This window comes from Aulostomus chinensis, chromosome 20 (assembly GCF_037954235.1).
Source record: "Aulostomus chinensis isolate RoL2024-O1b breed Wild chromosome 20, RoL_Achi_v1.0, whole genome shotgun sequence".
NCBI classification, from domain to species: Eukaryota; Metazoa; Chordata; class Actinopteri; order Syngnathiformes; family Aulostomidae; genus Aulostomus; species Aulostomus chinensis.
The window spans coordinates 3,570,987-3,587,429 of NC_141339.1; the positions used below are offsets into that span (position 1 = coordinate 3,570,987).

At 45.0% G+C, this 16,443-nt stretch overlaps 1 protein-coding gene across 3 annotated transcripts in view; it reads right to left on the bottom strand.

Annotated features, from left to right (window-relative positions):
- Nucleotides 1-10,449, bottom strand: part of LOC147242251 (adhesion G protein-coupled receptor F5-like) — a 32,172-nt gene extending 21,723 nt beyond the window's left edge. For 2 of the 3 annotated variants that reach the window (XR_015110674.1, XM_086189928.1), the window contains exon 1: nucleotides 10,378-10,449. Coding sequence is in view for 1 of the 3 variants with exons in the window: in XM_086189928.1 (XP_086046054.1) it covers nucleotides 10,378-10,442 (65 nt within the window). In the remaining 2 variants the exon portion in view is untranslated. The remainder of the gene's footprint in view (nucleotides 1-10,377) is intronic. The other variant, XM_086189929.1, reaches the window with a different exon arrangement.
- Between the last annotated feature and the right edge of the window lie 5,994 nt (nucleotides 10,450-16,443).

Below are 16,443 nucleotides of genomic sequence, written 5' to 3' on the forward strand. Positions count from 1 at the left end.
GCTTGGCTATAAACAAGGGACGATCAAAAACAGAGGAGGCCTTAAAAGAGGATGGACTCACCAGTAACTCCTCCACTACTGATGAGCCCTCCCCTTTTACTCGACAGTGTGAGATGAAGTGGCCTGGTCGACCACAGTACAGACAGAGATTTGACTTGCGGCGCCGCTCACGTTCCTCAGGGGACAGACTGGTGCGGCCCAACTGCATGGGTTCAAGGCTGTTGGTTAAGGGCTCAGGAGTGGCTGTAGAGTGGGCCAAGTTGGAAGCAGAGCCTCGTGATGCATGAGCAGATACATGAGCGGGAGGTGTCTTTTGCTTCTCTCTCCTGCGAGCCTGGATGCGAAGGTCAATGTTTATAGCAAGAGCAATGACATCATCGAGAGAAAGGGGTAGGGGGTAAGACACAAGTTCATCCTTGATGTAATCAGCTAGCCCATGCAGAAAAGCATCACGAAGAGCACTCCCATTCCAGCCACTAGCATGGGCCTTCGTGCGGAAATCAATAGAAAAATCACACACAGACTGACCCTTCTGACATAGACTCAGGAGACCCCCTGCATCCGTTGAATGGACACCCTGCCCAAATACTTTCTTCGTTTTAACGTAGAAAACAGAGTGCCAGCTCATGCTAACCATGATTCTGCAGTCTCATCATCACTTGAGTGAGCGGGAACCAATGTGAAGCCTTAAATCCAGGCTAAATGTAGACACTGACCTCTGTTGGAATCACATGCAGTAACAAAACAGACTCACGCCAGCCATTCACCGAGAAATTCATGAAACCCTGAATTTGCACCAGACATCGGCTAGGCTGCATCGCACCAGTTCCTAGTTTGATTCAGCTTGAGTGACAGAGCGACTCTGTTTGGGTATAGTTTTCAACGCTTGGTTTGGATATGCGTTCATTTTGGAGGAAATGATCAAAAGCAACAGGGAAAAAAAACAACTTATGCTCAATCAGCCTGAGGTCGCTCGCATGGAGTCCAGATGGGAATCCATGTGAGCAGAAGGCAGCTATTCTAGAGGTGCTGTGGCGTGTTCCAGGGGAGGCTCTGCTCCATGGAGAAGATGTGTGATGTATATTAAGTGGAGGCCGCATCAAGCTGTACAGTTCAGACTGAACCCAGACTGTCCTGGCAATGTGAATTAGTGATGGGTCGGTCGCGAATGAGACGGCTTAAAGATCGAGAGAAGAAGAGAGAGAAGTGAACGACGGGAGCCGGCTCCTTGTTGGGAGCCGGCTCCTTGTTGGGAGCCGGCTCCTTGTTGGGAGCCGGCTCCTTGTTGGGAGCCGGCTCCTTTTTTCTCCGCTCTCTCTCTCTCTCTCTCTCTCTCTCTCTCTCTCACACACACACACTTTTTTTCTCTTTACGCAGCACGTGATTGGTCAATATGTGTATGTGTCTTGTGTTTGCGCTGAGCAGAGGGGGGAGGGGCGGTAGTTACACTCGCACCACAGCACACGAACAGAACACGAGGGAGAGAGAGAAAAAAGGCAACAGGACATAAAAAAAGGTAAAGAAAATGAGTGACACAAGGAAAAAGAGCAAAATCTGGAACCATTTCAATGTTATTGATAATACAAAGGCAGAGTGTCGACTCTGTAAGAAAAGAATATCCTATAGAGCCGGCTCCACAAATAACCTCCACAGGCACCTGAGAAGTGTCCACCCATCAGTACAATGGGAAGAAAAAACACAGTCAGTTGAGGGTGAGATTAATGAAGGTGCCAGTGTGTCTTCTCCAGCTGCTGCTGCTTCTGCTTCTGCTGCAGTTTCTACAGCATCACCACCACAACCACCTAAATCAACACAGAGCTCTATGAGACAGTTTTTGCATACAACTGTGACCCCAGCAAGACAGAGTTATATTGACGAAGAACTAGCAAAAATGATTGCACTGGATTTTCAGCCTTTTTCAGTCGTGGATGATAAAGGATTCAGCAAGTTCATTCATGCATTGAATCCTATGTATATAATTCCAAGCAGGAAAACATTCTCACAAAAAATCATCCCAGGCCTATATGACAGAGAACGTGCATCACTGCAAGAGAGGGTTAAAAAAGCCACAGCAGTCTGTCTCACAACTGACAGCTGGACATCCCAGACCACCACATCCTTCTTATCACGTACATGTCACTTCATCGAAAATTATCAAATGGTGTCCAGTCTTCTCGACTGTTTCGAGTTCAGTGATAGACACACGTCTGAGAACCTAGCAGAAGAGCTGCTCAAAGTGGCAAAAGAGTGGGGTGTGGAGGACAAAGTGGTTTGCCGACAATGCAGCCAACATGACTAAAGCAATAAAAATCCTGAAATGGACCCACCACCCATGTCTTGCTCATACAGTTAACCTAATTGTAAGAGATGGTTTGAAGATTATAAAGCCAGCTGTAGAAAAAGTGAAGACAATTGTGGAATTTTTCCACAGAAGTACCACAGCCACACACAAGCTGAAATCCACTCAACAACAAATGGGAATGCCTGAGCTAAAGCGTAAGCAAGAATGTGCGACAAGGTGGAACTCCACCTTTCATATGCTGAAGCGGATTTTGGATTCCAAGGATGCAGTAGTATCTACCTTGGCCATTGTCAATGCTCCAGTCGACCCTCTGAGCCAAGAGGACTGGGAGGTACTGCAGGAGGTGTGCACTGTTTTGTAGCCATTTGAGCAAGTCACTGTGGAAATCAGTGCAGACAGGCGAGTGTGCAAATGCTATTGCATTATTATTATTAGCAGTAGTAGGAATAGTAGTAGCAGTAGTTGTTGTTGTTACATTACTGGTATGAAAAGCAGATTAGACAGAATGTCAGCCATTTTTAGCTGCATATCTACAAAAATGGAGATTGGAAACATTGGTATATGGAGGATAGATTGTTCATGCTGCTTCAGCCTAGTTTATAAAGAGAGAAAAATCTGAACTTCAGCAAACAAGCACTGAATCTTAGACAGAAGAAGGTTGAGTCATCTTAGGTAAGCTGAAACTTGCTTGGTTTTGTTTTTGTGTTGTGGGTCGTTAGGTGCTTGGCACTGGAGTTTCTCTCTGCAACAATAGGTGAGGTCAGCTGACGCGGATCACACCCTCTGTTGCTTGCTTCCCAAGTGAGAGCTAATAGGGGCGGTTCAGCCGGGCGCGATTAGTCAAGCTGGAAACAGCTGTGACTGTGGTCAGGGATCTAACAGCACAGACTGCGCTTGAGCGTCAGCCCACAAAGCGTTTAAGACCACAAAAGGTAAAGACCTGCGAGTCTACCTGCGCGAGTCTATCGAGCTAGGACACCGACTACCGCTGCCGCCTGTCCGACTTAAGTTTATTGCACAATGTGTCTCACACACATCCCGGTCATTGTTGGCAATCGGAAAAAACGCACAGTCTACCGCAAACGCAATCCGCAAAACCTGTCTGCACTCCCAGAAAGTGGTCCCAGCCCACACTTGGTCACGTTTGGTCTTTGGAACTGTCAGTCCGCAGTCAATAAGACAGAATTAATCAGTTCACTGATGAAACTCTCAGACATTCATGTCCTAGCCCTGACTGAGACATGGATCCGCCCAGAAAACACAGCTACCCCAGCTGCACTCTTTGAGTCCGCCACACTAAGCCACACCCCTCGCTCTACTGGACGAGGAGGCGGTGCTGGCGTGCTCATTCCTGAGAACTGGTCTTTTTCTGCACTTTGCCCGTCGAACAGCGAGACAACATTTGAATATCATGCTTTAAGTGCCACTGCTCCCATCAAAGCATATGTTCTGGTTGTGTACCGCCCACCAGGAGGTAATCTGGATGGCTTTGTCTCTGAGATGGACATGTTACTCTCTGACATCCCTGACGATGGCACACCACTGATTGTCATGGGAGACATGAACATCCACCTTGACAGAACTCTGGCAAACGACTTCCTGGCACTCATCTCCTCCTTTGCACTTGAACTAGCTCCTTCTCCTCCCACCCACAAAGCTGGTCAAGTCCTTGACTTGGTGCTGACTCGTAACTGCTCCATAACAGATGTGACAGTTACCCCACTCCACCTGTCAGACCATTTCTAGGTCAAATTTGCGGCTGCCTTTGCGCAATTGCAGACACCCACACAGATGGTTTCCTTCCGCAGAAACCTGAAATTCCTCACAGCAGCACAGCTGTCTGATGAGGTGAACTCCGTCATGCCTGACCACTCGCACTACTCCTCACTTTCTGTTCATGAGGTTAAAAAAACACTCTGTTCCTCTCTGGCATCCTCTCTGGACAAACTCTGCCCCCTGGTGTCCAAACCAGCCAAGAAAAAACAACCAAGTCCATGGCTCTCTGAAGTTCTGAGAGAACAAAGAGCTGGACTCAGGGCAGCAGAAAGAAAGTGGCGTAAATCCCAAGAACCCACTGACTTGTCCTTATACAAACAGAAACTTGCTTCCTTCACCTCATGCTTACAGTCTGCTAAGAAAGCCTTCTATCAGAACAAGATCTGTGCCACTTCTGATTCCAGAAAACTGTTTATGGTGTTTAACTCCTTGCTTTCTCCTCCAGTTGCTCAGCCTTCCACTGCGCTGACTTCAGACATGTTTGCCTCCTTTTTTTCTGAAAAGGTTGCTGCAATCAGCAACCAGTTCTCTGAGCCTGACCAGTCCAGTCAGCAGCAACCTGCCACTGCTGCTTCACTCTTCTCCTTTGATCCCCTGAGCGAAGATGAAGTCTCCAGACTTCTCCTGAGCTCAAAACCGACAACTTGTCCTCTCGATCCAATACCCACCAGCATCCTGCAGACCATTTTGCCCACTATCAAACCTGCAGTCACACACATTGTCAATTCCTCCCTGGAAACCGGCATTTTTCCTGCTACTTTTAAGCAGGCCCGTGTCACCCCACTGCTCAAAAAGCCTAATCTCAACCCCGCCAAGGTTGAAAACTACAGGCCAGTATCACTTCTGCCATTCCTGTCAAAAATACTGGAGCGCTCCGTATTTAACCAGGTCTCTGAACATCTGCGGAACAACAACCAATTGACTCTTTTCGGTCTGGCTTCAGGTGTGAACACTCCACTGAGACTGCACTCCTGTCAGTCACTGAGTCACTGAGACGAGCTCGAGCTGCTGGTCAGTGCTCTGTCCTACTTCTGCTGGACCTGTCTGCTGCCTTCGACTCGGTGAACCATCACATTCTCCTCTCCACACTCTCTGAGCTCGGCATATCTGGTTCTGCCTTGTTGTGGTTCAAGTCCTACCTCACAGACAGATCCTTCAGAGTGTCATGGCGAGGAAAGGTGTCTAGGTCACACGGCCTATCGACTGGGGTTCCTCAGGGGTCAGTGCTTGGTCCCCTTCTCTTCTCTCTGTACGCCACCTCACTTGGTGCAGTGATCCGCTCCCATGGCTTCTGCTACCACTGTTATGCTGACGACACTCAGCTTTTTCTCTCTTTTCCACCTGATGACAGAACGGTCTGAGATTGTATATCAGCGTGTCTGGCTGATATCTCCACATGGATGAAGGAACACCACCTTCAACTGAATCTCTCTAAGACTGAACTTATGGTCTTTCCAGCTTGTCCATCTGTTCAGCCTCAGGTCACTGTCCAGCTTGACTCGAGCCTACTTGCGCCCACAAACTCAGCCAGAAACCTTGGTGTCATGATTGATGACCAGCTGACCTTTAAGGTTCATGTGGCCTCAGTTTCTCGGTCTTGCCGTTATGCCCTTTACAACATCAGGAAGATCAGACCCTTCCTGACCCAACAGACCACACAGCTTCTGGTTCAGGCTCTTGTCATCTCATGCATTGATTACTGCAACTCTCTTCTGGCAGGCCTCCCTGCATGCTCATTCAAGCCTCTGCAGATGATCCAGAATGCAGCAGCACGTCTGGTCTTCAACCAGCCCAAAAGGGCACATGTCACCCCGCTGCTGGTTTCTCTTCACTGGCTTCCAGTGGCAGCCAGGATCAAATTCAAGGCACTTCTCTTGGCTTACAAAACAATCACAAGAACGGCTCCAGCCTACCTGGAATCCCTGATCCAGGTCTACTCTCCTTCTCGCCCACTACGCTCTGCATGCGAAAGACGCCTGGTGCTTCCAGCCCAGCGCTGCTCCAAATCCCTAGCCAGACTCTTCTCTTCTGTTGTTCCCAAATGGTGGAACGAACTACCGAACTCTGTGCGTTCTGCTGAGTCCCTTTCTACTTTTAAGAGACAATTGAAGACAATTGTTCAGAGAGCACCGAGGCACTTAACCTGACTCTTCTCCTCTTTGTCCTGTGGGGTAGAATAAGTCAGAGGGTCCAAGACCCAGCACTTAGTGACTATGTAGCACTAACTGTGTTGTGTGATGTTGTATGTTTGTCAAAAAAAAAAAAAAAAAGGGGAGGGGGGGCGGCACTTCTTCTGCCACTAGATGGCAGTACCTGTGACCAAATCACAACTGAAGCACTTTTGCGCTTCCTATGGACTTTTCCTTAATTAAGTCTAAATTCTTGCTTGTGTTGTACGTCGCTTTGGACAAAAGCGTCTGCTAAATGGCTGGAGCCTATCCCAGCAGCCTTCCCCCTGGACGGGTCACCAGTCCATCACAGGGCCAACACATATAGACAGACAACCATTGGCTCTCCCAGTCACGCCTACGGTCAATTTAGAGTCTGGATTAACCTGGTCCCCTCTTGATGTCTTTGGACTGTGGAGGAAGCTGGAGTACCAGAGAGAACCCACACAGGAACAGGGAGAACATGGAGACTCCACCCAGAAAGACCCCGTGCTCCAGCCGGGGCTCCACCCACAACCTTCTTGCTGGGGGGCCACAGTGAGGGACCACTGCACCTCCGGGCCCAGTCAGGATTTAATGTGTTTATTCATGAACACACTAAATAAACACTTAAATCCTGACTGAGTGTGGATTATGTGCTGTGATTTTATCAAAGTAAATACAAGTGTGATTTTTTTTTTGTGGTAAAACCACAGCGCATGAGCGGCACTCAGTCAGGATTTAAGTGTTTATTCATGAGCCCTCTTTCTCCAAGACGAGGCTCACTGACGCAACCCAGGCTGTCAGCTGTGAATGAAAGTGTGTCTCTGCAGACTGACCCTACTGAGCAGCTCTTCTTTTCTCTTACTTTTTTGTTTTAAATTAATTCGTTAAAAATTCCTTACTTCAAACATTAGAAATAGATTTGAAAAATAACTATAAAGTTTGTGAAATGATTCATGGTGTCAAGAACTGGTTGTGTAAAAAAAAAATTAAAGAAAACATAAAATTATGTTTGGAAGCCATTTTTTTTTTAAACCTTACAGAGATATACTTTGTCTTGTCATGGATGTGATTGTGAGGCTGACAATTGGTGTACGACCATGAAAGCAGTCAAAGCTAGTAAGAATACGTGTGATACTGCTTTCTACCAGGTTCTTGTAGGCCTAAAGTACACAGGTCGACAGTAAGATTGTGGTTCTTTCAATAAATCTAAAATACTACTCATTTATCATTCTGTCAAAGGGCATAAAGAGTGCAAGGAGCAGGTGCTGGGAGTGGATAGAGATAGAGGGGAGTGGGTGGGAATGGGTGGCACTCAGGTGTGAAATTGGCTTAAAAGTCTTGCCAGAACTGTACGCATACGCACACGGGAGGAAGACAGAGTACCAGAGAGAACCCACGCAGGCACAGGGAGAACATGGAGACTCACACAGAAAGACCCCGTGCTCCAGCCGGGACTTGAACTCACAACCTTCTTGCTGTGAGGCGACAGTGCCACAGGCTGACGTGAAGCACCCCCTTGTGCACCCTCCGTTGGACTTGATGTCATAGAGAATTGTTTGTTTCAAATTAACAACAATGTTTTCTGGCGGCAGGATTCTACCTCAAGTTCATTACTGTGTAAAGAAGTTGTCCAGATGTGTTTTTTTTAGAACGGTTGACACATACAAGTTAAATGTATCTTTAGAAAATAAATGTATGTCCGTGGGTTTATTGGCTCCCAAAGAGCGTGACGATGGAAGAGATCCCCTTTTACAATCCTCCTACCCAAGGCCACTTCCTCTTTTTAAGATTACAGCGTCAGTGGCTGAAGTTCTCAGCCATAAACTTGACATTCTGCTATGACATACGAGGACAGATAGCAACAGTTTTTACATTTGAACCGATGTAAAGATTCAATCCTACTAAAGAAGTTAAAGTATGATAGAGGACCATCAAGCCCCGACTGAGGAGGCATGCTGCTGGGGAAAGGAGTTCTTTAATACCCTGGATATTCTCGACAAGGAACTAGACTGTAGTTTTCAGGGGAAGGATGACTCATCTCTGGTCTGCCCTGCCTCACCATCTGGAGTCGCTGGAGAGGTGACAGGAGTTCTCTGAGTCAGAGATGGTGGTCAGTTTTATGACGAGGAGGAAGAAAATGTCCCTGAACTCAAGGTCTTCTCCTCATCCTAAACTCCAGAACAACATGGCAGCTATGCTAAGCTACATGCCAGGACCATCAGCTCAGGACCAGATTTAGGGAAGACGGGTTCTCCCATGCCGCCATCTCTCAGAGAGACAAGCAAGGTCCTGGATACCTTCAGTCACATGACCAAGAGAAGAACTCTGGTTCCTCAAACCTGACTGAGCACCTCAGGGTGCAGCTCAGTCTCCTGACAGCATCGCCTGTGTAACTTTGTGTGGTTCATCAGGGGTCAGAGAGTTCATAGTTCCATGTGTTTTATTGCAGAGGTGCAGAAGTTAAACACGGAATCAAAATGTCTGATCTTAACCACAGTTTGAAAACGTTTCATTTGAAATATCTGACGTCTTAGGTGCCCCTTTTTACTGTTTTGGTCCCTCAAACATCTTCACTCTATCAGATGTGGAAATGCTTCGTCAGATATTTGGAAGAGAAACATCCCCTATTGACTGGCTGCATGGTGGTGCAGTGGTTAGCACTGTGGCCTCACAGCAAGAAGGTTCTGGGTTCGAGTTCCCCGTGTCTGCGTGGGTTCTCTCCGGGTACTCCGGCTTCCTCCCACAGTCCATGGCGATGGACTGGCGACCTGTCCAGGGTGTACCCTGCCTCTCGCCCGTTGACGCTGGGATAGACTCCAACCCCCCCGCAACCCTTAATGTGTAGGAATAAGCGGAAGATGATGATGGATGGACATCCCCTATTGTTTCTGGGTGAGGTCAGCAACACACAGCAGTATTGAGATAATTATCAAAAGCAGTATCAAGTAACACCAAGGCTTCAGGTTTCACAGCACTTCCAGTCAGAAACTCTACTCTTCCTAATACTCTGTCCTGCTGTCTATCAGGAGCGAAACACCAGAGCTTTGTTTTCCATCACTGCATCATCAGTGAGCGTGTAAAACAATGATCTCTGGGTTATTCTGGTGGTTTTTTTCTGCATTCTAAGTGAATCTCTTGCTTTGTTGTTATTTTTATTTATTTATTTAATTTTTTACATATCCTCTCTCAGTTTAGGTCCTGCTCACTGGACTGACTGGACCTGGATGCAAAACTTTTTAGATTAGCAACCAAAAACTTCTCAGTATCCAGTGTGGCTTTTTCACTCATTACCTGAAGAGTTTAAAAACTTTAAACTGATCACAAATTCATGAAAAGTGATTGCGGAGTGGAGTAATTTGCACAAAATCCTTCGTTTTTTTTTTTTTTTGGATCGCAGTGTGGAAAAGTGTGTTGCTCTGAAATCCGGGATTCACCTTGGAACTCAGAGGCGAGAACCGTGTGTGATGTCACAGATGAGTCAGTGTTACTGTTCTCTAATTTAGGAGCTGTGCTATACATCATTCAGGAGCGGGGCCACACACACGGTTTGGTTGCAACTGCAGTAACAATTAGGGTCCTGCAAATAGATATGAACAGATGAACTGCCTTCAGAATATATTAGTTTGAATTTGAAGAATGGGATTAAAGCTTAAAAAAAGTACTGAAACATTATAAATACTCAAATCTCCAGTTATTAGTTATCCATTCGTGTACTAAGTGCGTTATGAAGAGGATTCTGGCCTAAACATCTATAACTAGCGATAGGAGCTCGCTTATCTGACACTGGGACAATTTACAAAGAAAACAGACAGTGTTGTCTACCGAAAAAAGATTGATGAGTTAAGCAGGCAGTAATCAAAGGTGAGAATCGATGTATTGATAAGAAAATATTAAAATCAAGTTTCAGTTTTTTCTGGTTACACATATTAAGGTCCCAAGTATAAAGAGTTCATCATCAGCTGTTGTATCACATGAGAAAAGGCTACTGACCAAACTGTGGCTAATTTTTTTTCTAATTTTCTAATTTTTTTATGAAGCAATGAAGCAATTTTATTTTATCAGTGATTTTTTTTGTGTTAAATAACAATGAATTAACATGTCCATGGAATAAGTCAAAAGCAGGTTGTAAAGGAAGTTAATATCTACCTCTCATTGTTGTCTGGTATCCAAACCGAGCCGCTGTCACCAGGGACACTAATTTCACTGCACATCTACCAGGAGACAAAATACGCTAGCATTCAACAAGAACACTTCCTTGAGAGCTCCGTCTGAGTCACACACCCGTCTGGCAAGTTGCGCAGTGCACAATTGCAGATCCACATCTGATAGTTTTGCATCTGATAATCTTCCTGGTGCATGAAGATGTGTTTTAGTGGTTTTGGTTCAGCATCTAAGTGGTTGGGACAGATTGAAGAAGGTCATTATAATCGCCCATTTTTGTGGTGTTTTTGAGTAATTTTTTCCACACTGAAATTCATCTGGGAATTCACGTGTCCGAGTCCACAAACAAAATGTTGTGTTTCCTTCATTGTACGTGCCCACAAGCAATCTTCACGCTGTAAGACAGCACATAGCTCACATACTCCTCTGCAGACTTGTCTGTCATTTTTTTCTCTCGGTTCAGCTCTTTATCATCCCTCAAGGGGAAATTTGGTTTGCAGTGCAATTCAACGTACAATCAAGACAATGACATCAAGAGTCACAACCACAACAACCATGGATAAGATGGATAAACTAGATACAATAGATGAGATCAAGCAGTCGATAGAAAAATACATCTACAAAGGAATAAAAGACAGTTGAGTTTCAGGACCATGTGGAGTGCTTATAGAGTGCAGGCAACCTGAATCCATCAAGACGCAGTGCAAATTCAGAACGTTAATTCCACTTGGAATAAAAGACAATTTAAACTTTTTGCTTCGACTGTGCCTTGCGCCAGACTTATAGGTTGTAGATGTCTGACAGAGAAAGCTGCTGTGTTCCAGTTATCTCACTGGCTACCTTGACAATGTCAGGAAGACAGGGTTTTTTTTTGTTCTGCACTGTGAGGCTTCCATGCCAGCTAATAATAGAGAACGCTGAAATAGACTCAATAAAAGACTTGTAAAAAAAGACCATCAGTGTTTTGTCCACATTAAAAGCGTTCAGTCTGCAAAGAAAATAAAGTCTCTGGAGGCCCTTTTTGCAGATTGCAGCCATGCTGAGGTCACGATTCAAGTTTTACCCAGGTATTTATGTACCCAGGTTTTTATGTACCCAGGTATTTATGTACCCAGGTTTTTATGTACCCAGGTATTTATATACCCAGGGATTTATGTACCCAGGTTTTTATGTACTCAGGGATTCATGTACCCAGGTATTTATGTACCCAGGGATTTATGTACCCAGGGATTTATGTACCCAGGTTTTTATGTACCCAGGTATTTATGTACCCAGGTTTTTATGTACCCAGGTATTTATGTACCCAGGTTTTTATGTACCCAGGTATTCATGTACCCAGGTATTTATGTACCCAGGTATTTATATACCCAGGGATTTATGTACCCAGGTTTTTATGTACTCAGGTATTTATGTACCCAGGTTTTTATGTACCCAGGGATTCATGTACCCAGGTATTTATGTACCCAGGGATTTATGTACCCAGGGATTTATGTACCCAGGGATTTATGTACCCAGGGATTTATGTACCCAGGTACAGAGGGGAAACTCTGCCCTACTTCACTTTTAGCCGGGTGCTGAAGATGCTGAGAGAATGTCTGTGATGATGTCATATCAAATGTTCAGGGTTCATATCTATTTGAGTGACCAACAACAATTTAAATTGGCACAGATAAAAAAATTAACAAAATAAATTAGATCACAAAACACAGGCCACCAAGATGTGAAAACCCCAAACACGCACACTCACACACACACACACACACACACACACACACACACACACACACACACACACACACACACACACACACACACACAGGACTGTTTAATTAAACAACACACTGCAAAGATTTCCTCATGCTAAGACAATGCAACAATGCAAGATGTGACATAACACTTGACTCACAAGATTATAAAATCAGTTTCTGTTTGAGGTGATTGACAGGCAGGAGTGAGATATCTGTGGAGCAGCTCTGTCACTCAGGAGCTCATCCAAGACTTCTGAGTCAACCTGTACGGTGAATCATTCACATCACTACAGCTGGTCTTGCATTCAGGGGGATGCAGATGAACTCCCGAATGAAAGAATGAATGTCTGGAATGTCCTGGTGCAGTAAGACAGGGGTTGTTTGGTCAGGAGTGCTGAGAACACACAGCTAAAATCAAAAGTAACCTTGATGTGTTGAGTAAATGTTTTGGCTTGTAGTTACAGCCCCTCAACAGCAGGGGGTACTGCAGCCCCCTCAACGCCTCTACTTCTCCCTGACTGCTCCTGTTGCAACACATCACACATTCACAATATGACTCCTTTCACGATGAAGGTCTGGATCCAGTTGGTCTCATAACATTCCAAGTCTACTGGAGCCTCAGTCAGGACCGCAGAGGGCCAAGCAGGAGCACGCATACATGAACAGCATCCAGAGGAAAGTACAGAGATTCTCAGCCAGCATTGGGTTTGATGAGCATTGTGTGAGCTCATTTGGTGAGTGCCTGAATGTACAGGCTGCTCATCTGTATAAAAATGTGATCCACTTCAGCTTTAACATGTGATCTATAACCCAGAAGATGGTGACATTTCCTGCCAAACCGAGAAGAGTGAGTGAATTGACTGGTGCACTGCTGCAAGCTCACACATGAGGTTCACAGTCGACTCAGCTCAACTTTATCAATGTGGAAAAGAAGCAGCAAGTAAAACAAACATTACAGTGACAACAAGTAAAAACATGAAAATAAACTGGAGTTGAGAACTACAAGCAAAGGCATAAGAGGGTCGAAGAGTTCGATGCACACGTTCTAATTTTGTTGCACACACGTGTTAGGATTGACATGACGGGTCATGGTAACAGGAACAATGTGCAGTTTATCTTTCCTTGGTCATTCAGACAAACTGTGTGTGGTTTGAGCACCATTTGCCTCATGCAATGTAACACACCTCCTTCACATTGTTCCTTGTTGTTTGAGGCCTGTGAAAGGTTTGTCCGTTCCACCTTAACGGCAGTGCCAAATTCCAGATTAATTCCTGTGAACGCTGACACAGAGCAGACCTGACCTGCTCAGTGGCAGTCATGTCAGGTGAGCATGCAGCCATGCAACAACGAGCATGATTCCAGTTTGGAAAGATCCTTGCATCATGGATTACGATGCTGCAACATGGATTACCATGCAGGACATGGATTACCATGCTGCAACATGGATTACGATGCTGCAACATGGATTACGATGCTGCAACATGGATTATTATGCTGCAACATGGATTACGATGCTGCTGCATGGATTACTATGCGGTGACATGGATTACGATGCTGCTGCATGGATTACTATGCGGCGACATGGATTACGATGCTGCAACATGGATTATTATGCTGCAACATGGATTACAATGCTGCTGCATGGATTACTATGCTGCAACATGGATTGCGATGCTGCAACATGGATTACGATGTTGCAACATGGATTACGATGCTGCAGCATGGATTACGATGCTGCAACATGGATTACTATGCTGCAACATGGATTATGATGCTGCAACATGGATTATGATGCTGCAACATGGATTACGATGCTGCAACATGGATTACGATGCTGCAACATGGATTACGATGCTGCAACATGGATTATGACGCTGGACATGGATTACGATGCTGCAACATGGATTATGACGCTGGACATGGATTATGATGCTGCAACATGGATTATGATGCTGCAACATGGATTATGATGCTGCAACATGGATTACGATGCTGCAACATGGATTATGATGCTGCAACATGGATTATGATGCTGCAACATGGATTACGATGCTGCAACATGGATTATGACGCTGGACATGGATTATGATGCTGCAACATGGATTATGATGCTGCAACATGGATTACGATGCTACAACATGATGTGATGTCAAATGACACTCAGGATCTTGTCACTGCATCTGCAGGCCTTAAACTTGCCGTCAGTTAAATGTGGATGTGTTCTTTCTGCTTAGCTCTTGCCTGCATGGATCATTTTGTGTTCATGTTGACGAGGTACAGAAAAGACACCAGGAGACAGGAGCAACAAACCCAAGAGCCTGAGACCTGAAAAAATTCCACTTGTGTATAAGAATCCAGTGTATCATGTCACAGGTTCCCTTTTTTCAGACTGGGGATCTCGCAGGATCCCTGCAGGGTCTGTGCCTCCAAGAACTCACGTAGGTCCATTTAGGTACTATTTGAATGTTTGTGCACCTGGACTGCTGGTTCCTGTGTGGTGCTAGAGAGCGCATAACTATGTTCACGTGACTGAACTAATTGCACGAGCAAAGAAAAAAAAAATCATAAATAAGAACGATGTTTGATTTAATGGGAATGGCAAGACAAGGAAAGCACTGAACAGCTCAATTCTCCTGGTTTTCTTCCAATGCTGCATGTTTGTGAAAGGAAAGTTGCTTGAACGTGTGTTTGGTTAGCTAGCTAAAAGCAGCAGCCCGATGCCACAACATGTCAGAGACAGGTCTCATATCGCCAGATGAGGGGTCACGTTGGTTGTAGCTTTTCACAATAAAATAGAATCCTGATGGCAGCTGGCTGATTCGGCTTGATGTGCACTGTGTTATATCATTAAAAACACATGCAATCAATTTAATGTTAAATTTACTGACAAAACCAGCGCCTATCTTGGTGTTTACCTGCTGCCTGCCTGTGTTTACTTCTTTTCACGCTTGCCTGAATTTAGACAGCTAGATTATTTACCCAATACATAACTTTTTTACGCAGGTTACCAGTTGGGTACCGGACCTGCGGCAGGACTCTGAACTCGAGTCCCTCTGAGATGATTTTCCACCCTGCTGTGATTAAAATGGACAAAAGGAGTAGACAATGAATCTGAAGAGGCGTTTCTGAGCTTTAAAAGGTTTAATACATGAAATAGAGGATGTTTGGGTGCACTTTTGGATGTTTCTCTGTTACTTTCTTCTTGATGAAATGAAAGTTTAATCTTGCAGGATGATGACGATGATGATAGTTCAAACTTTTAAAAGAGTCACTTGAGTTTTGTTTGTTGTGTCATCATGGCAACGACATGAAACACTATGGTATTCAGAGACGACTCCATGAACACTACCTAGACTGTAACAAGGGCTACTCTCATGTTTGTTGCGTGTTCTTTGCTCCTCATTAACTGGATACTTTTTTACCAGAGGGCCTGATGTGTCAATTCTGAGATCATTAAATGCCCTTGTTTTGATCCATTTAATGGGAACAATGAAGCCCCAGGTTGAAGAAGTGAGATGATGCAGGCAGGGGAGTGTGTGTGTGTGTGTGTGTGTGTGTGTGTGTGTGACAGAGGTAGCACAGAGCCCAATAACCATGCTGTACTTTCACACTTCTATGTTAAGGCTCTTGCATCATGGCACTGCACTAATGAACACAAACATGTAGCAATACGACCTCAGAGTTAAGCAAATGTTAAAAGTCTTTGTAATATGATGAAGTGATGAAACCGAACCGGAGAAACAAATTGTGGAGTCTTACAATAAAATAGAAAACAAAAATACAAATAAAACAATAGCAGTAGATGTGAAGTTGCACGAATAAGGAAACATTTGTCACCCACTAGATGACATCATTTCATTTGTTTCTAGCTGAATGATCCCTTCAAACACACACCAATAAATATCGTCAAGTGTTTTTCAGGACGTGATGTTTCTGACAATCTTCAGCATGTTTCAGCTGTTTCAAATAGAAGTTGTCATTGAGTTCATAGCAGAATTAGGTTGAAAAAGATAGTTCTCTTCAAAGGAGTTCCATGCTCTCACACATGAAAATGAACTAAATTTTACTGAGCTTTGTGAGTCCATAGCCTTGATGGTGGTGCTACTCCAGTCGTCCATCCATCTATCCATTTTCTTCCGCGTATTCTTTTTCAGGGTCGTGGGGGGCTGGAGCCTTTCCCAGCGGCGACAGGCGTGAGGCGGGTGTCACCCTGGATCAGTCACCATTCCATCGCAGGGCCCACATCTCTAGACAGACAGCCATTCACACTCACTGCGTGGGTTGTCTTTGGGTGCTCCGGCTT